At 47.3% G+C, this 21,042-nt stretch overlaps 1 protein-coding gene across 3 annotated transcripts in view; it reads right to left on the reverse strand.

The window, feature by feature from the left end:
* Positions 1-13,009, reverse strand: part of NOL4L (nucleolar protein 4 like) — a 52,646-nt gene extending 39,637 nt beyond the window's left edge. For 2 of the 3 annotated variants that reach the window (XM_075350559.1, XM_075350558.1), the window contains exons 1-2: positions 12,927-13,009; positions 2,080-2,203 (exon numbers count right to left, since the gene is read on the reverse strand). In XM_075350559.1, the coding sequence (XP_075206674.1) occupies positions 2,080-2,170 (91 nt within the window). In that variant the 5' untranslated portion in view covers positions 2,171-2,203; positions 12,927-13,009. Of the gene's footprint in view, positions 1-2,079; positions 2,225-12,926 lie in introns of those variants that run through there. The other variant, XM_075350557.1, reaches the window with a different exon arrangement.
* Positions 13,010-21,042: the final 8,033 nt, after the last annotated feature.

Consider the following 21,042-nt stretch of genomic DNA (forward strand, 5'->3'; position numbering starts at 1 on the left):
CTGCACACAAGCAGCATTCCCCTCCTTTCTCATAGCACACAAGCAGCGCTCTCTCTCTCCTGACACAAAAGCAGCGCTCGCTTCTTCTCTTGGCGCACTAGCATCGTTGCCTTTCTCTTCTGACACACAAGTAGCGCTCTCTTTCACTCTCAGCACACAGAGCTCCCTTCCTCTAAAAAGACACACAAGCAGCAATATCTTCCTCTTCTGGGACACCAGCAGCACTCCTTTTCTCTTTTGACATACAAGAAGCAATTTCTTCCTCTCTCGATAGACCAGCATCACTCCCTTTCTTTCTTTTTCAGCACACTAGCAGCGCTCACTTCCTCTCTCGGCACACCAGCAGCGCTCACTTCCTCTCTCGGCACACCAGCAGCGCTCACTTCCTCTCTCGGCACACCAGCAGCGCTCACTTCCTCTCTTGGCACACCAGCAGCGCTCCCTTCCTCTCTCGGCACACCGGCAGCGCTCTTTTCCTTTCTCGGCACACTATCAGTGCAACCTTCCATTCTTGGCACACCAGCAGCGCTCTCTTCCTCTCTCGGCACACCAGCAGCATTCCCTTCCTTTCTCGGTAAACCAGCAGTGCAACCTTCCTTTGTTGGCATACTAGCAGTGCACCCTTCCTTTCTTCATACACCAGCAGTGCTCCCTTCCTCTCTCGGCACACCAGCAGCACTCCCTTCCTCTCTCGGCACACCAGCAGCACTTCCTTCCTCTCTCGGCATACCAGCAGTGCTCCCTTCCTCTCTCGGCACACCAGCAGCGCTCCCTTCCTCTCTCGGCACACCAGCAGCGCTCCCTTCCTCTCTCGGCACACCAGCAGCGCTCCCTTCCTCTCTCGGCACACCAGCAGCACTCCCTTCCTCTCTCGGCACACCAGCAGCACTCCCTCCCTCTCTCAGCACATCTCCAATACATCCTTCCTTTCTCGGGACACTAGCAGTCCACCCTTCTTCTCTCGGCACACCAGCAGCGCTCCTTTCCTCTCTCAGCACACCAGCAGCGCTCCCTTCCTTTCTTGACACAGTACCAGCACTCCCTTCCTTTCTTGAAACACCAGGAGCGCTCCCTTCCTCTCTCACAGACAGCTCTCCTTTCCTTTCTCAGCACACCAGCAGCGCTCCCTTCCTCTCTCACACTGACAGCTCTCCTTTCCTTTCTCAGCATATCAGCAGCGCTCCCTTCCTCTCTCACACTGACAGCTCTCCTTTCCTTTCTCAGCACACCAGCAGCGCTCCCTTCCTCTCTCACACTGACAGCTCTCCTTTCCTTTCTCAGCACACCAGCAGTGCTCCCTTCCTCTCTCACACTGACAGCTCTCCTTTCCTTTCTCAGCACACCAGCAGCGCTCCCTTCCTCTCTCACACTGACAGCTCTCCTTTCCTTTCTCAGCACACCAGCAGCGCTCCCTTCCTCTCTCACACTGACAGCTCTCCTTTCCTTTCTCAGCACACCAGCAGCGCTCCCTTCCTCTCTCACACTGACAGCTCTCCTTTCCTTTCTCAGCACACCAGCAGCGCTCCCTTCCTCTCTCACACTGACAGCTCTCCTTTCCTTTCTCAGCACATCAGCAGCGCTCCCTTCCTCTCTCAGCACACTGACAGCATTCTCTTTTTTTGGCATACCAGCAGCTTCCTTTCTCAGCACACTGGCAGCGCTCCCCTCCTTTCTCAGCACATGAAGAGGGCTTGCTTCCCCTATAAGTTTGCAGGCTGTGGTTTTTCACCTCATGTCATCTACTGACGCCATATTGACTCCTATATAACTGCAGCCTGCCTCAAACCTGCCCAAACTCCATAGAAACGATCTTTGACCTAATCTGGAATATATCTATTTACCTTTTACAATCCAGCTCATCCAGATGTGACACACCTCTCTGTAACCCTGACCTCCTTCCGCCTTATTATAGACGCTCTGTAACCCTTACCTCCCCAAAATCATACACATTCTGCAGCTTATTTTCAGGGCCTACAAAACATGGGGTACACTACGAGCCTCATCATCCCTTGTACTGCCCTATTCCATGACATGTCATGTTGTCCCTGCAATGTGTCCCCATGTATGTGCTTTACTCACCATCCTCGGGACCTGGCACATTCTGAGGGCTCCGCATCTTCTCCTCCTCTCCGGGGCTCCCCTCCTTATCTGCCCATGTGGGATCATTCATATCCGGCTTTTCCTCGGTCACCGAGATTTCATCCTGAAAGACCAGAGAGTTCATCAGACATGATCAACCTGCATCTCTATCATGTCAGAGGACCCATAGTGTGCAGTCACCCCCCAAGCTCGCTGACAAAGGTGCCGTACTATGGCGCAGGAGAGACACACCGGGGATGCAGGAGCCGCCTGTGCTCAGTGATATTGCTCAGACTTTGTACACCTCAGTAAGGTGCAATAAAATTAAATTCCGGAAGTTTGGTGCTGGTTAGAGACATCCCAAAGAGCCCTCTGCCCCGGGAACACAAGCAACTCCTCATTCCAGACTCCCTATAAAGAAGCTCTATGGCCGCTCCATTAGCAGACCATAAACTCTGCAATGTGAGGGCTACAACGAAAGGATCTCATGCCTACCCTCTTTACCGTCCTGTCATTCCCAAATTCTCTTCTGAAACACTCTGTGCTGCTGGGGTCCCTGCTCCTTTCATCTCCCTCATATCAGCACACTGACACCATTACCTTTCTCTCCTGAAATACTCTGTGCTAATAAATCTGCTCCTTCTACTTTAAAAATCTCAGTCTATCACCTCCCTCCTCTCCTGAAATACTCTGTGCTGCAGGGAGTCTGAATCCTTCCATTATGAACTATACAGTCTGTGATCTCCCACTATCCTGAAATACTCTGTGTTGCTGAGGTCCCTGCTCCTTCCACCATCCTTGGGTTATGATAATGCTCCAGTCATAATCCTCTCCTGAAATACTCTGCGGAAGATGAATCAAATCTGCTATTTCTATTATGAAACTCTCAGACTATAATCTTACACAAACTTGGTGAAATACTCTGTGCTGCATGTCACATTTCTCACCTGAAATACTCTGTGCTGCTTGTCATATTCTTCACCTGAAATACTCTGTGCTGAATGGTACATTCCTCTCCTGAAATACTCTGTGCTGCTAGTCACCTTCCTCACCTGAAATACTTTGTGCTGCATGTCACATTCTTCACCTGAAATACTCTGTGCTGAATGGCACATTCCTCACCTGAAATACTCTGGGCTGCATGTCACATTCCTCACCTGAAATACTCTGCGCTGCATGTCACATTCCTCACCTGAAATACTCTGCACTGCATGTCACATTTCTCTTCTTAAATACTTTGTGCTGCATATCATATTCCTCTCCTGAAATACCCTGTGCTGCATGTCACATTTCTCTTCTTAAATACTTTGTGCTGCATATCATATTCCTCTCCTGAAATACTCTGGGCTGCATGTCACATTTCTCACCTGAAATACTCTGCGCTGCATGTCACATTCCTCACCTGAAATACTCTGCACTGCATGTCACATTTCTCTTCTTAAATACTTTGTGCTGCATGTCACATTCCTCTCCTGAAATACCCTGTGCTGCATGTCACATTCTTCACCTGAAATACTCTGTGCTGCATATCATATTCCTCTCCTGAAGTACTCTGCGCTGCATGTCACATTCCTCTCCTGAAATACTCTGCGCTGCATGTCACATTCCTCTCCTGAAATACTCTGTCCTGCATGTCACATTCCTCTCCTGAAATACTCTGCGCTGCATGTCACATTCTTCTCCTGAAATACTCTGTCCTGCATGTCACATTCCTCTCCTGAAATACTCTGCACTGCATGTCACATTCCTCTCCTGAAATACTCTGGGCTGCATGTCACATTCCTCTCCTGAAATACTCTGTGCTGCATGTCACATTTCTCTCCTGAAATACTCTGCACTGCATGTCACATTTCTCTCCTGAAATACTCTGCGCTGCATGTCACATTCCTCTCCTGAAATACTCTGGGCTGCATGTCACATTCCTCACCTGAAATACTCTGCGCTGCATGTCACATTCCTCTCCTGAAATACTCTGGGCTGCATGTCACATTCCTCACCTGAAATACTCTGCGCTGCATGTCACATTCCTCTCCTGAAATACTCTGTGCGGATGAGGAAGCTGCTCTTTCTACAGTGAAACGCTCATTTCCGCCTCTCCAGAAATGCTCAGTGATGCAAAGGTCCTAACCTTTTCCTTATGTGCCCTACAGTCTGCAATCCTCTTGCTAGAGACACTCTGTGCTGCTGGGGACAGTGCATCTTCCACCTTCCATTCATTAGGACACCACCGCTGTCACATTTTATACCTGAAATACTCTGTACTGAAAGGAAAGCTGCTCTTACTATTAGTCTAAGGCCGGGGTCATGCGAGCGTACAGCATCAGGTGCGATATGCTACTGGTCTAAATCTCTGCTGTGTCATTCACTGTGCTCAGATTCCCTCACATACGAGATTCGGATCACAGGTGAGAAGATGGAGAGGTTAATGTCTCCATCTCCTCCACTGCCTGTCTCTGTATATATCGGACTGTACCCGGATGTCATCAGTGCAGTCCGATGTGTCACTCGCACTCACAGACTTGTATGGGAGCGTGTGAGCAGAGACTCGCTGACAATCGCAGCATGCTGGTTTTCTCCTCAGTCCAATGAGAGTTGAGGAACCACTCACAGATCTGCTCTGTATCATTGACCAACACTTGTCCAATGAGTAGATTTTCTCACATTATGCTCGTCCGGTTCATACGGTGGCGTTATCACCAGACTCCTCACCTGAAATACTCTGTGCTGCTAAGAGTCCTGATCCTTTCAGTATGTAACGCTCAGTCTGCGATCACACAAAAGATCAGGTCACTCCTCTTCTGAAATGCTCTGTGCTCCTGAAGACCCTGCTCCTTCTATCTAACGCGCCAGAACATTGTACCAGTCACATTTCTCTCCTGAAATACTCTGTGCTGTGGATAAAGATCCTTCTACTATAAAACTACAAGATCAGCAAACCTTTTGTCTTAAAATACTCTGTTCTGCTGTGGACTCGGCTCCTTCTTCCCCTCATTACATTTTCTCTGTTAAATTATTCTCCTGAAATACTCTGTGCTGATCTGGAAGCTGCTCCTTCTATGATGAAACTCCCAGTCTATGACCTCCAATGAGATCGGCACACTCCTGACCTGAAATACTCTGTGCTGCTGTGGACTCGGCGCCTTCTTCCCCTCATTACATTTTCTAATTCTTCTCCTGAAATACTCTGTGCTGATCTGGAAGCTGCTCCTTCTATGATGAAACTCCCAGTCTATGACCTCCAATGAGATCGGCACACTCCTGACCTGAAATACTCTGTGCTGCTGTGGACTCGGCTCCTTCTTCCCCTCATTACATTTTCTCTGTTAAATTATTCTCCTGAAATACTCTGTGCTGATCTGGAAGCTGCTCCTTCTATGATGAAACTCCCAGTCTATGACCTCCAATGAGATCAGCACACTCCTGACCTGAAATACTCTGTGCTGCTGTGGACTCGGCGCCTTCTTCCCCTCATTACATTTTCTAATTCTTCTCCTGAAATACTCTGTGCTGATCTGGAAGCTGCTCCTTCTATGATGAAACTCCCAGTCTATGACCTCCAATGAGATCGGCACACTCCTGACCTGAAATACTCTGTGCTGCTGTGGACTCGGCTCCTTCTTCCCCTCATTACATTTTCTAACTCTTCTCCTGAAATACTCTGTGCTGATCTGAAAGCTGCTCCTTCTATGATGAAACTCCCAGTCTATGACCTCCAATGAGATCGGCACACTCCTCACCTGAAATACTCTGTGCTGCTGAGGGTCCTGATCCTTCCATTACGAAACTCATAGTCTGAGATCTCACCAAACAAATCAAGAGTCTCCTCTCCTAAAATTCTTTGTGCTGCTGGGGACCCTGCCCCTTCTACCTTCCTCACCTCATGACACTGCCCCTGTCACATTCCTCTCCTGAAATACTCTGTGCTGCGGAGAGTCCTGATCACATTTAGTTATGAGTTAACTACTTCAGTCAACTTCTCTAACAATATATTCAGCTGATTCCTGGTTAATTCTCTATCTGGCAAAGCCGGGTGACGGCTAAACATTGCCGTATAGTGGGCATTCAGGCTATATCGGAAAGCTGGGTGACCGGGTGGGTGTGGCGGTAACACGAGAAGCCGCGCTCGGAGATCAGAGGATGGTTTGATGTTATACAGAGGCCTACGCTTATATGTAATCATAGTAGTTATAATAGAGTGTGGGGCCAGAAAAGGTGGGGTCCGGGACACAAACCACTCCGTAGGTTGTAGTGCAGAGTCACATCACAAGTCGTGGTCATCTGACCCAAAACGGGTATACAAACATAGTGTGTGTGTGTAGTGTAATATAATATATATATATATATATATATATATATATAAAATCAGTAAGTACAGCCGCACCCTCCTCTCTCCTCCCTCATTGATAATTCTGTTTATTAACAAACTTTCCAAACTTTCTGTTGTTTGTAATAAAAAAATGAAATATGATCAACAGAAATAGCTGAACACAACTCATATAACAGGTAATGCCTCTAAATTCGGCACAAAATGACCCTTTTCCTGAGCGCTGCCGCCCCCTGGCTCTATGACCTGCTGCAGACACGATGCATAGCCAGACCCCATCTTCTGGCAGCGTTCCTGAAGGATCTCAGCGCCTTCCCCCAGGTCACTGGTAATCCTGGGTTTGCTGCTGCAACCTCCTTCAAAACCAACCAAAGGTTTCTATGCAGTTTAAGTCTCCGGGATCTTCCGGTTCTGAGCGTGGCTGCGTTCTGCTGGAAGGTTCAATGACGCCCTATCTTCAGATGCCTCGACATGATATTTTCTCCTAGGATTCCCAGATACTTCATTCAATCCATCTTGCTATTTACACAATGTAGGTTTCCAGTGCCAGGGGAAGGAAAGCAGCCCCAGATCATCACTAACCACCAACATGAGCCATTATTGGAATCACTGAGTCACTTGCATGGTCCACTATAGAAATGACTATTGCATCGCCATGCTCCACTGTATGAATCACTGAGCCCCCGCCATGCTCCACTTTAGGAATCGCTGAGCCATTGCCATGCTCCCCTGTCGGAATCACAGACACCACCATGCTTCACCTAGAGGTATCACTGAGCCACCACCATGCTTCACTGTAGGTATCAGAGCCCCCCGCCATGCTCCACTGTAGAAATCACTAAGCCACAGCCATGCTTCACCCGTTGGTATCACTGAGCCACCGCCATGCTCCACCATAGACTTCACTGAGCCCCAGACATGCTTCACTGTAGGAATCACTGAGCCACCGCCTTGCTCCACTGTAGGAATCACTGAGCCACTGCCATACTCGACTGGAGGAATTACTGAGCCACTGCCATGCTCCACTATAGGAATCACTGAGCCATTGTCATGCTCCACTGTAGGAATCACAGAGGCACCATGATGCTCCACTATAGAAATCACTGAGCCACCGCCATGCTCGACTGTAGGAATCACTGAGCCACCGCCATGATCCACTGTAGGAATCACTGAGCCACTGCCATGCTCAACTGTAGGAATCACTGAGCCACCGCAATGCTTCACAGTAGAAATCACTGAGCCACTGCCATGCACCACTATAGTAATTACTGAGCCACCACCATGCTCCACTGTAGGAATCACTGAACCATTGCCATGCTCCACTGTAAGAATCACTGAGATACCACCATGCTTAACCTGTAGGTATCACTGAGCAACCACCATGTTTGACTGTAGGAATCACTGAGCCACTGCAATGCTCCACTGTAGGAATCACTGAGACACCACAATGCTTCACCTGTAGGTATCACTGAGCCCCCGCCATGCTCCACTGTACGAATCACTGAACCACTGCCATGCTCCACTGTAGGAATCATTGAGACACTGCCATGGTCCACTGTATGCATCACTGAGCCACCGTCATACAGGTTTCCAGGGTCAAAAAAGCAAAGTAGCCCCAGAGCATCAGCGAACTACAGTAATGTTTCATTGTAGGCATTGCTGAGCCCCCACCATGCTCCACTGTAGGAATCACTATGCACAGCCATGCTTCACTGTAGGCAGGGTGTTTTTTTCCGCATATAGTTCATTCTTCCTCCTCCAGTAATATTACTGATCCATAGGCCTACAACATCCCAGTTTTGTTTCATGGTTTCACAGAACAGAATCTATGGTTTTGAGCATATAGGAGCTGACTTTTCTTGTACATGTAGGTCAGCAGAGGGACGTCTTGGAGTCCGTCATGGAGACCTTCAGCGTTTAGTAAGCGCTTTACTGTATATACCAATTGTATAAACTTCAGTGCCGGCCGACACCAGATCTCGCTTCAGCTTCTCAAGGTTTTTAAGCACCTGCCTCCTCAGGAATCTGGTGGCAGCCGGTGACAGCTTCCTCTCTTTCACGTCCTCTAGGATCATTCAATGCCTTTGTATCTTTTTGTATCCTTTTCCTTATTTGTACAGGCGATGATCTTTATGTTATGGACACTCACTTCCAATATTTCAACCATACAATCAAACAGCCCCGCAGCCAGTGCTGGTATTTGATGTGTTCTGTCTCCAGCACATCTGATGTAACTATTTAAGCCCTTGATTATTTTGTTGTTTGTGTATTTGTTCTTATGAGACTCTATTCTGGGGTGAATAATTCTGAGTCTGCCGCAGACAGTAAGAAGACAGTGAATCAGGAGAAACCACGTGTTATATTAGTCGCACTCAGTGTTTATATTGTTCTTGTTTCACTGAAAGTAGCAGAAAGTTTGTAAAAATGGTTTACTAAAATACAGCAGGCTAGATATGGGGTCAGGCTAGATATGGGGTCAGGCTAGATATGGGGTCAGGCTAGATATGGGGTCAGGCTAGATATGGGGTCAGGCTAGATATGGGGTCAGGCTAGATATGGGGTCAGGCTAGATATGGGCTCAGGATACACGGGTACGGTATTTATTTTACTTACTTATATAATGCCTTTAATTCCACAGTGCTTTAAAGACATCAGTGGGATATATCTGGGGTCAGTACAGTAGTGGGATATCTTTATATGGGGTTGGTACAGTAGGAAGATATACATGGGGTCAGTACAGTACTAGGATATACATGGGGTAGGTACAGTAGGAGGATATACATGGGGTAGGTACAGTAAGAGAATATATATGGGATCAGTACAGTAGGAAGATATATATGGGGTCTGACAGCAGTGAGGTATATATAGATTCAGTACTCTAGGAGGATATATATTGGGTCGGTACATACCGATGCAGTATTAGGATATATATAGGGTTGGTATATACAGGTACAGTAGGAGGATATTTATATAGTATATACAGATGGATATTATATGGGGTCAATACAGTAGGAGGATATATATGGGGTCGGTATATACAAAGATAGGAGGAGGAAATATACATGGTCGGTATATAAAGGTAAAGGAGGAGGAGAATATATATGGGTTTGGTGTATTCAGGTACAGTAGGAGGAGGAAATATACGGTGTCGGTATATACAGGTACAGCAGTGTGATATATATGGGGTTGGTAAACACAGGTACAGTAGGAGGCTATATAGTGTATATATGGGATCAGTATATACAGGTACAGCATATATAAGTGTATATATGGGGTCACTACAGTAGTGTGATTATTTTATATATATATATATATATATATATATATATATATATATAGTCAGTATATACAGGTACAGCAGTGGGGTAGGTAAGCACAGGTACAGTAGGAGGAAATATAGGAGTGTATATATGGGATCAGTACAGCTGTGTGATATATATGGGGTCAGTATATACAGGTACAGCAGTAGGGTATATATGGGATCAGTACAGCTGTGTGATATATATGGGGTCAGTATATACAGGTACAACAGTAGGGTATATATGGGATCAGTACAGCTGTGTGATATATATGAGGTCAATATATACAGGTACAGCAGTGGGGTATATATGGGGTCAGTACAGCGGTGTGATATATATGGGGTCTGTATATACAGGTACAGCAGTGGGGTATATATGGGGTCAGTACAGCGGTGTGATATATATGGGGTCAGTATATACAGGTACAGCAGTGGGGTATATATGGGATCAGTACAGCGGTGTGCTATATATGGGGTCAGTATATACAGGTACAGCAGTGGGGTATATATGGGGTCAGTACAGCGGTGTGATATATACAGGGTCAGTATATACAGGTACAGCAGTGGGGTATATGTGGGGTCAGTACAGCGGTGTGATATATACAGGGTCAGTATATACAGGTACAGCAGTGGGGTATATATGGGGTCAGTACAGCGGTGTGAGATATACAGGGTCAGTATATACAGGTACAGCAGTGGGGTATATATGGGGTGAGTACAGCGGTGTGATATATACAGGGTCAGTATATACAGGTACAGCAGTGGGGTATATATGGGGTGAGTACAGCGGTGTGATATATACAGGGTCAGTATATACAGGTACAGCAGTGGGGTATATATGGGGTCAGTACAGCGGTGTGATATATACAGGGTCAGTATATACAGGTACAGCAGTGGGGTATATATGGGGTCAGTACAGCGGTGTGATATATACAAGGTCAGTATATACAGGTACAGCAGTGGGGTATATATGGGGTCAGTACAGCGGTGTGATATATACAGGGTCAGTATATACAGGTACAGCAGTGGGGTATATATGGGGTCAGTACAACAGTGTGATATATACAGGGTCAGTATATACAGGTACAGCAGTGGGGTATATATGGGGTCAGTACAGCGGTGTGATATATACAGGGTCAGTATATACAGGTACAGCAGTGGGGTATATATGGGGTCAGTACAGCGGTGTGAGATATACAGGGTCAGTATATACAGGTACAGCAGTGGGGTATATATGGGGTCAGTACAGCGGTGTGAGATATACAGGGTCAGTATATACAGGTACAGCAGTGGGGTATATATGGGGTCAGTACAGCGGTGTGAGATATACAGGGTCAGTATATACAGGTACAGCAGTGGGGTATATATGGGGTCAGTACAGCGGTGTGAGATATACAGGGTCAGTATATACAGGTACAGCAGTGGGGTATATATGGGGTCAGTACAGCGGTGTGATATATACAGGGTCAGTATATACAGGTACAGCAGTGGGGTATATATGGGGTCAGTACAGCGGTGTGATATATACAGGGTCAGTATATACAGGTACAGCAGTGGGGTATATATGGGGTCAGTACAGCGGTGTGATATATACAGGGTCAGTATATACAGGTACAGCAGTGGGGTATATATGGGGTCAGTACAGCGGTGTGATATATACAGGGTCAGTATATACAGGTACAGCAGTGGGGTATATATGGGGTCAGTACAGCGGTGTGATATATACAGGGTCAGTATATACAGGTACAGCAGTGGGGTATATATGGGGTCAGTACAGCGGTGTGATATATACAGGGTCAGTATATACAGGTACAGCAGTGGGGTATATATGGGGTCAGTACAGCGGTGTGAGATATACAGGGTCAGTATATACAGGTACAGCAGTGGGGTATATATGGGGTCAGTACAGCGGTGTGAGATATACAGGGTCAGTATATACAGGTACAGCAGTGGGGTATATATGGGGTCAGTACAGCGGTGTGAGATATACAGGGTCAGTATATACAGGTACAGCAGTGGGGTATATATGGGGTCAGTACAGCGGTGTGAGATATACAGGGTCAGTATATACAGGTACAGCAGTGGGGTATATATGGGGTCAGTACAGCGGTGTGAGATATACAGGGTCAGTATATACAGGTACAGCAGTGGGGTATATATGGGGTCAGTACAGCGGTGTGATATATACAGGGTCAGTATATACAGGTACAGCAGTGGGGTATATATGGGGTCAGTACAGCGGTGTGATATATACAGGGTCAGTATATACAGGTACAGCAGTGGGGTATATATGGGGTCAGTACAGCGGTGTGATATATACAGGGTCAGTATATACAGGTACAGCAGTGGGGTATATATGGGGTCAGTACAGCGGTGTGATATATACAGGGTCAGTATATACAGGTACAGCAGTGGGGTATATATGGGGTCAGTACAGCGGTGTGATATATACAGGGTCAGTATATACAGGTACAGCAGTGGGGTATATATGGGGTCAGTACAGCGGTGTGATATATACAGGGTCAGTATATACAGGTACAGCAGTGGGGTATATATGGGGTCAGTACAGCGGTGTGAGATATACAGGGTCAGTATATACAGGTACAGCAGTGGGGTATATATGGGGTCAGTACAGCGGTGTGAGATATACAGGGTCAGTATATACAGGTACAGCAGTGGGGTATATATGGGGTCAGTACAGCGGTGTGATATATACAGGGTCAGTATATACAGGTACAGCAGTGGGGTATATATGGGGTCAGTACAGCGGTGTGATATATACAGGGTCAGTATATACAGGTACAGCAGTGGGGTATATATGGGGTCAGTACAGCGGTGTGAGATATACAGGGTCAGTATATACAGGTACAGCAGTGGGGTATATATGGGGTCAGTACAGCGGTGTGATATATACAAGGTCAGTATATACAGGTACAGCAGTGGGGTATATATGGGGTCAGTACAGCGGTGTGATATATACAGGGTCAGTATATACAGGTACAGCAGTGGGGTATATATGGGGTCAGTACAGCGGTGTGAGATATACAGGGTCAGTACACACAGGAGATGGCAGTGCACAGTGCTGAGATCCGGGGAGGGGGCCGGCAGCTATTGTACCCAGGCCCGTGTGCTGTGCAGGGGATGCCCGGCATGTGCCCCGTCCTCCTCCCAGTCCGCCCCCCTCTCTATCCCTGCACCCCACTCCCTCCAGTCCCTGGGTCGCACCTCAGGCCGGATCCGGGTGTTCGGGCACCGTGTGACAGCTGCAGCTGGGCAGGGACTCTGACGTCGGGAGCAGGCCGGACCCACCCGGCCACCGTACACTGTGGGGCGGGGCTACGGCAACCATGTGTAAACACCCAGCCCATATACAAAGTACACCTTGCCCACTACACCCTTATACACTACCCTACAGTCACCCAACCCACGTGCAGTACACTACACCCTTATACACTAGGTTGCGTCTAGATCAGAGTTGATTTTTTGTGGTCCTCAAAAAATCAACTCTGATCTAGCTGCTTCAGCAGTGAGCCGGCTATATCAGAGTTGATTTTTTGAGGCCTCATTTTTTCCACTCTGATCTAGCCGGCTCACTGCTGAAGTGTCTAGATTTATCTCTACTGGCTAACACGGTACAAAGATATATTTTACTTGTATTAGATCAGAGTGGGTTTTTTGTGGTCCTCATTTTTTCCACTCTGATCTAGCCGGTTCAGTGCTGAAGTGACTAGATCAGAGTTGATTTCTTGAGGCCTCGCTGCAGTCACATGTTTTTGGTCACCTCATTTTATCCACTCCATTCTAGCTGCTTCACCAGTGAGGTGGCTAGATCAGAGTTGATTTTTTGATGATCTCTGTGATCTTTTCTCCATACAGCACAGTTCAGTTTCTCCAGCAGGGGCTGGAATCAGATTTATAATTGGAATGATTTCATGTTTTTATTTATTAGATGCTCACACTGTTATATTTATTATTTTTTTCCAAAGGGCACATTTTTATTTTCATTATTATTATAACTTACATTTTATTATTATTTTTTACAATATAAATAATTCCACACAGCGCTGATTGTTCAGTTTTGCTGGAATTTTAATTTTACCGTATTTCCACAAGTCGTGGCCGCAGGACTGACATTAAAAGAGTGGGCGGAGCCTCACAAGGAAAAACAGAACCGCGCAGCTGACAATCTTCATAACTTACCATATTGGATCAGAGTGGATTTTTTGAGGCTCTCCCTGTAGCCTTCATTATGTACATTTGGTACTGAAGTGACTGAAATTCAGTTTTTTGAAGAGTGGGAGGAGCCTCACGGCGAAAAACGTAACAGAGCGCAACCGAAAAAGTGCTTATAATTTCACACATTGTGTCGTAGTGGATTTTTTGAGGACCTCATTTTAGCCACTACATTATGTACATTTGGTACTGAGGTGACTGCAATGGATTTTTTCGAAGAGTGGGAGGAGCCTCAAAGCAAAAAGCGTAACAGTGCGCAGCTGAAAGTCCTCATAATATCCACATTGTGTCGTAGTGGATTTTTTGAGGACCTCAAAAAGCCACTCCGTTCTAGCTGCTTCAGTAGTGAGCCGTCTATATCAGAGTGGATTTTTTGAGGACCTCATTTTAGCCACTACATTATGTACATTTGGTACTGAGGTGACTGCAATGGATTTTTTCGAAGAGTGGGAGGAGCCTCAAAGCAAAAAGCGTAACAGTGCGCAGCTGAAAGTCCTCATAATATCCACATTGTGTCGTAGTGGATTTTTTGAGGACCTCAAAAAAGCCACTCCGTTCTAGCTGCTTCAGTAGTGAGCCGTCTATATCAGAGTGGATTTTTTGAGGACCTCATTTTAGCCACTACATTATGTACATTTGGTACTGAGTTGACTGCAATGGATTTTTTCGAAGAGTGGGAGGAGCCTCAAAGCAAAAAGCGTAACAGTGCGCAGCTGAAAGTCCTCATAATATCCACATTGTGTCGTAGTGGATTTTTTGAGGACCTCAAAAAGCCACTCCGTTCTAGCTGCTTCAGTAGTGAGCCGTCTATATCAGAGTGGATTTTTTGAGGACCTCATTTTAGCCACTACATTATGTACATTTGGTACTGAGGTGACTGCAATGGATTTTTTCGAAGAGTGGGAGGAGCCTCAAAGCAAAAAGCGTAACAGAGCGCAGCTGAAAGTCCTCATAATATCCACCTTGTGTCGTAGTGGATTTTTTGAGGACCTCAAAAAAGCCACTCCGTTCTAGCTGCTTCAGTAGTGAGCCGTCTATATCAGAGTGGATTTTTTGAGGACCTCATTTTAGCCACTACATTATGTACATTTGGTACTGAGGTGACTGCAATGGATTTTTTCGAAGAGTGGGAGGAGCCTCAAAGCAAAAAGCGTAACAGAGCGCAGCTGAAAGTCCTCATAATATCCACATTGTGTCGTAGTGGATTTTTTGAGGACCTCAAAAAAGCCACTCCGTTCTAGCTGCTTCAGTAGTGAGCCGTCTATATCAGAGTGGATTTTTTGAGGACCTCATTTTAGCCACTACATTAGGTACATTTGGTACTGAGGTGACTGCAATGGATTTTTTCGAAGAGTGGGAGGAGCCTCAAAGCAAAAACCGTAACAGAGCGCAGCTGAAAGTCCTCATAATATCCACATTGTGTCGTAGTGGATTTTTTGAGGACCTCAAAAAAGCCACTCCGTTCTAGCTGCTTCAGTAGTGAGCCGTCTATATCAGAGTGGATTTTTTGAGGACCTCATTTTAGCCACTACATTATGTACATTTGGTACTGAGGTGACTGCAATGGATTTTTTCGAAGAGTGGGAGGAGCCTCAAAGCAAAAAGCGTAACAGAGCGCAGCTGAAAGTCCTCATAATATCCACATTGTGTCGTAGTGGATTTTTTGAGGACCTCAAAAAAGCCACTCCGTTCTAGCTGCTTCAGTAGTGAGCCGTCTATATCAGAGTGGATTTTTTGAGGACCTCATTTTAGCCACTACATTATGTACATTTGGTACTGAGGTGACTGCAATGGATTTTTTCGAAGAGTGGGAGGAGCCTCAAAGCAAAAAGCGTAACAGTGCGCAGCTGAAAGTCCTCATAATATCCACATTGTGTCGTAGTGGATTTTTTGAGGACCTCAAAAAAGCCACTCCGTTCTAGCTGCTTCAGTAGTGAGCCGTCTATATCAGAGTGGATTTTTTGAGGACCTCATTTTAGCCACTCTGTTTTAGGTGATTCAGCAGTGAGCCGTCTAGATCAGAGTGGATATTTTGAGCACCTCATTTTTGCCACTCTATTCTAGATGATTCACTAGTGAGCTGTCTAGATTGGGCCCGTGAGTCACTGTGGCCCCGTGGACCTCCTGACGACGATCGTACTTTCATTTATATCGGCATCACCATCACAGATGCCAATACAATTGAAAGGAACAATGCGAGGAGGAGCAGAACACTCTATTTCTAATCATTCTACTACTATGTGTCTGTGAGACACTGATGTTTCAGCATGGAGGACTGCGGTTACTAGAGATGAGCGAGCCTCTGAAGGCTCCGTTCGAGGTGCCGTTCGACGAACCGTTTGACGAACCTCTCGAACCCCATTGAAAACAATGGGAGGCAAACACCTAAAAACACATAGAAAACACCTTCAAAGGTGTCCAAAAGGTGACAAACAACTCACAACATACCACAAACACATGGGAAAGTGACAAGGACATATACTCATGCGAAAACGAAACAGCTGGACGAGGAAAAAGAGGAGGAGACACAGATATAGGCATGGCACGCCCTTCTAAAATCATGTAAAACACAGCAAAGGGACTCTAAGCAGAGTCTCCCTTTTTTCCAAAAATTGGGCCACACACACCCCTTCAGTGGCATCACTTGTGCCCCAGTTGCAAACTTGACCTGTTGATTTGCATCAAGCACATTCAAAAATACGCCAGCCTTAACTGTCTTCAGGATGACACCTGGGTAGGTAGCAAAGTCCTTGCTGAACTATGACTTGTTCATCTTGGATCATTTTTAAAAACACAGCAAGGGGACTCCAAGCGGAGTCTCCCTTTTTTCCAAAAATTGGGCCCCACACACACCACTTCAGTGGCATCACTTGTGCCCTAGTTGTAAACTTCACATGTTGACTTGCATCAAGCACAATCCAAATCCACAAGCCTTTACTCTCCCCAGGATGACACCGGGGTAGCAAAGTCCTTGCTGATCCATGACTTGTTCATCTTGATGAACGTTAGTCTGTCCACATTGTCACTGGACAGACGCGTGCGCTTATCTGTCAGCACACACCCAGCAGCACTGAAGACACATTCAGAGACAACGCTGGCCGCGGGACATGACAAGATCTCCAAGGCGTAAGTGGATAGCTCTGGCCATTTTTCAAGATTTGAAGCCCAAAATGAGCAAGGCTCCATTTGCAAAGTCATGGCATCGATGTTCATTTGGAGATACTCCTGTATCATCCTCTCCAGCCGTTGACTATGTGTCAGACTTCTTGTCTCTGGTGGCCTTGCAAAGGAGGGTCTAAAAAATTATGAAACGATTCAATAAAACTGCTGTTACCACCAGATACGGTGCTGCTGGTACGGTTTGACTGTTGATGACGAGACAGTCCCCTGTTTGTCAAGTTACAACTGGGAGATTCACTCCCTGCACCTGCACGGTTGTTTGGTGGAAAAGCCGAGCTAAGATCGAGTAACAGCTTCTGCTGATACTCCTGCATACGTGCGTCCCTTTCTATGGCTGGAATTATTTTGCAAAACTTGGACTTGTACCGGGGATCTAAGAGTGTGGCAAGCCAGTAGTCATCATTACTTCTAATTCTGACAATCCGAGGGTCATGTTGAAGGTAGTGCAGCAAGAAGGCACTCATGTGTCTTGCGCATCCCTGCGGACCAAGTCCTTGCTGTGTTGGTGGCGGCGAGGTGATAACCATGCTGCCTTCCTCTGACATATCCTCCCAACCTCGAACAACCGAAATTTGACCAAGGTCTCCCTCATCAGCTGAGTCTTCCATGCCCATCGACAGTTCGTCCTCCATTTCTTCATGGGCTCCTGCCCCTTCCTAAACAGTTTGGCTGCTACCATGCGCCCTTGTTAATCCCTCTCCCCCACTGTCCCATGCCTGCCGCCTTGGTGATGATGAACGTCTGGTCCTTGTAGATCTTGTTAACCCTTCCGTTGTCATGCTAATAATGGCATTGTCAGCGCTAAACATATTTGTCGCCATGTCGAAGCTGTGCAGAAGGGTGCATAGGTCCTTGATCTGAGACCACTCCATCAGCGTGATCTGCCCCACCTCTGCATCTCGTTGGCCCAGGCTATACGTCATAACGTATTGCACCAGGGCTCGGCGGTGCTGCCACAGTCGCTGTAACATGTGGAGAGTCGAATTCCAGCGTGTCGTCACATCGCATTTCAGGCGATGAACCAGCAGGCCGAAAGACCTCTGCAGCGATGCAAGTCGGTCAGCTGCGGCGGTTGAACGGCGGAAGTGAGCAGAGAGTGACCGTGCCCTGTGCAGAAGCCCATCTAGGTCGGGATAGTGGGTGAAAAATTGCTGGACAACAAGGTTCAAAATGTGAGCCATACAAGGCACGTGTGTCACCTTGCCCCGGCGAGGGGCCGCACCCAGGTTTGCAGCATTGTCGCACACGGCCTTACCTGGCTGCAGGTTGAGTGGAGACAACCATTTACGAAACTCTGAGTGCAGAGCTGACCACAACTCCTCAGCTGTGTGACTCTTATTTCCCAGACATTTCAACGTAAAGACCGCCTGATGCCGTTGAGCTCTACTGCCAGCATAGTAAGGAGGTGTGTGGGATTCCTTGTGCACAGTTACAACGCGGGTGGCCTGACCACACAGGCTTTGGGCGGAGGTGGAGGACCCAGATGAGGTTGAGGAGGCAGAAGCAGTGGAGGAACTTCGACATACAGAGGATTGACGCACAAGTCGTGGGGACGGCAAGACTTGTTCAGCAGACCCCTCACCATCTCTCACCATAGTTACCCAGTGCCCAGTCAGCGACATGTAACGCCCATGTCCATGCTTACTGGTCCAAGTATCGGTGGGGAAATGCACCCTGTCACACACAGAGTTTCTCAAGGAAGCGGCGATGTTGTGTGCGACATGCTGGTGTAGCGCAGGCATACCTTTCTTGGAGAAGTAGTGGCGACTGGGCATCTGGCACTGTGGCACTGCGACTGATATAAGGTCTTGAAAATCCTCTGTGTCCACCAGGTGGAAAGGCAGCATTTCGGTAGCCAAGAGCTTACAGAGGGTGAAAGTCAACCTCTTAGCTTTGTCATGGCTCGGAGGAAATGGCCTTTTATTTGTCCACATCTGAGGGACCGAGATCTGGCTGCTGTGTGGAGACGGTGGTGAGTAGGGTGTCCCTGGAAAACTGCAGATCTGTGAGGAAAGTGCAGGCGGAGACATGATGTTGCCTTCATCCAAAGTTGATGCTCTCGATGTCTGAGAGAGCTCTACACCAGCACTTGTTTCCCCTTCCAAACCAACTGACAACCTGCCAAGCAAACTGGCTGTTGCGGTTAAAGAGGTGGAAGATCTGCGTGGAAAAACATGTGTGACAGCTGTCCCCACAGTCATAGAAGATGAAGGGCGCGCGGAGGAATTTGAAGGGGCAGGCGGTGGTTGGCTCGCTCCGCTAGGCCGCATTGCAGCACGGTGAGCTTCCCACTGGGACTTATGCTTGTTATTCATGTGACGATTCATGGAAGAAGTTGTCAAACTGGTGAGGTTTTGGCCTTTACTTATAGATTGGTGACAAATTTTACAGATCACATGATTTGGGAGATCCTTTGCAAGGTCAAAAAAGGACCCGGCTAGGCAAGGCTTAGAGGCCATGCGACCTGCAGAGCCACCCCGACTTGTGCTCAGAGGCAGAGTTGTGGCTGAGGATGCAGTTGTTGACGTGCTTCCAGTTCTCCGACTCTGTCCAGGAAGGCGCAAGGTAACTTCGTCATCAGTTGCATCCTCCTCCACCGCCTCTGGTGTCCTCCTCGAGTGCCTGACTGTGGGTTGACAGTAAGTGGGATCTAGAACTTCATTATCAAGTTAAGTTGTCATCCCAATCTGGTATCTGCGTCTCATCGTCATCAGTATGTTCCTCATTGTCTCTACCAACAGGTGTTACAGTTTGGGAATGAGGGTCTACATTATGCTCAGAAACTTGGTCATCAAGGCCTGAATCAGACTCACAAAGCTTCTGGGCATCACTGCAGACCATTTCCTGGTCTGTACTCACTGTAGCTTGGCAACAGACCTCTGATTCCCAGAGGCTATAGTGTGACTGAACAGCTCTGCAGACTCAGCCATCTCTGTTACACCATACTCTTCAGGGCGGGTGGAGACTTGAGAGCTGGGAGAAAGCAAGTGCGATTGGGATGACAACTCAGAGGACTGTTGTTTTTTGGATGTTGAAGTTGAGGTGGAGGAGAGGCCACTTGTTGGAGCACTTGAGATCCATTCAAGCTTGTTTTTTTTTGTGCATCATCTACCTTTGTTACAGTTGTTCGGTTCCGTAAAAAAGGAAGCACATCGGATTGTCCACGGAAAGTAGTAGACATCTTACTTTTGCTGGAAGATGGCATTTCTTCAGCAGATGTTAATATAGCTTTCCCACCTACCCCACGGACACAAACTTTTTTTCCTTTTCCAACACGCCTGTTCCCCTTTCCACCAGCATCTGTCCTTTTGCCACTCATTTTGTTAGCGAAAAGATTGGACACTTAAAATGTGGTAGCAAAAATGGAGAGGTGCTGTAGATTGCAGCGGTGGTCTAGCTTTATTGACAGCTGAAGAACCAACACTGACTATCCCAGACAATTTTAATATGCCCCTAACAGTGGCAGCACAGTTTGCAAATAGAATTGTGTGGGAAAAATGGGCAGTTGGGTAGAATGCCCGGGTGCTGTGGGTAGCAGGACAGCAAAGGGACACTAACGTAGTATTCCAGACACTTTTAGGATGGCACAAAAAGTGTCAGCTCTTTGGTCAAATAAAATAGCATGGCAAAAATGGGCAGGTGGGTATAATGCACGGGTGCTGTGGGTAGCAGGACAGCAAAGGAACACTAAGGCGGGCTTTGCACGTTGCGACATCGCAAGCCGATGCTGCGATGTCGCACGCGATAGTCCCCGCCCCCGTCGCAGGTACGATATCGTGTGATAGCTGGCGTAGCAAAAATTATCGCTACGCCAGCTTCACGCGCACTCACCTGCCCTGCGACCGTCGCTCTGGCCGGCGACCCGCCTCCTTCCTAAGGGGGCGGGTCGTGCGGCGTCATAGCGACGTCACACGGCAGGCGGCCAATA

Source organism: Anomaloglossus baeobatrachus, chromosome 5 (assembly GCF_048569485.1).
Source record: "Anomaloglossus baeobatrachus isolate aAnoBae1 chromosome 5, aAnoBae1.hap1, whole genome shotgun sequence".
NCBI classification, from domain to species: domain Eukaryota; kingdom Metazoa; phylum Chordata; class Amphibia; order Anura; family Aromobatidae; genus Anomaloglossus; species Anomaloglossus baeobatrachus.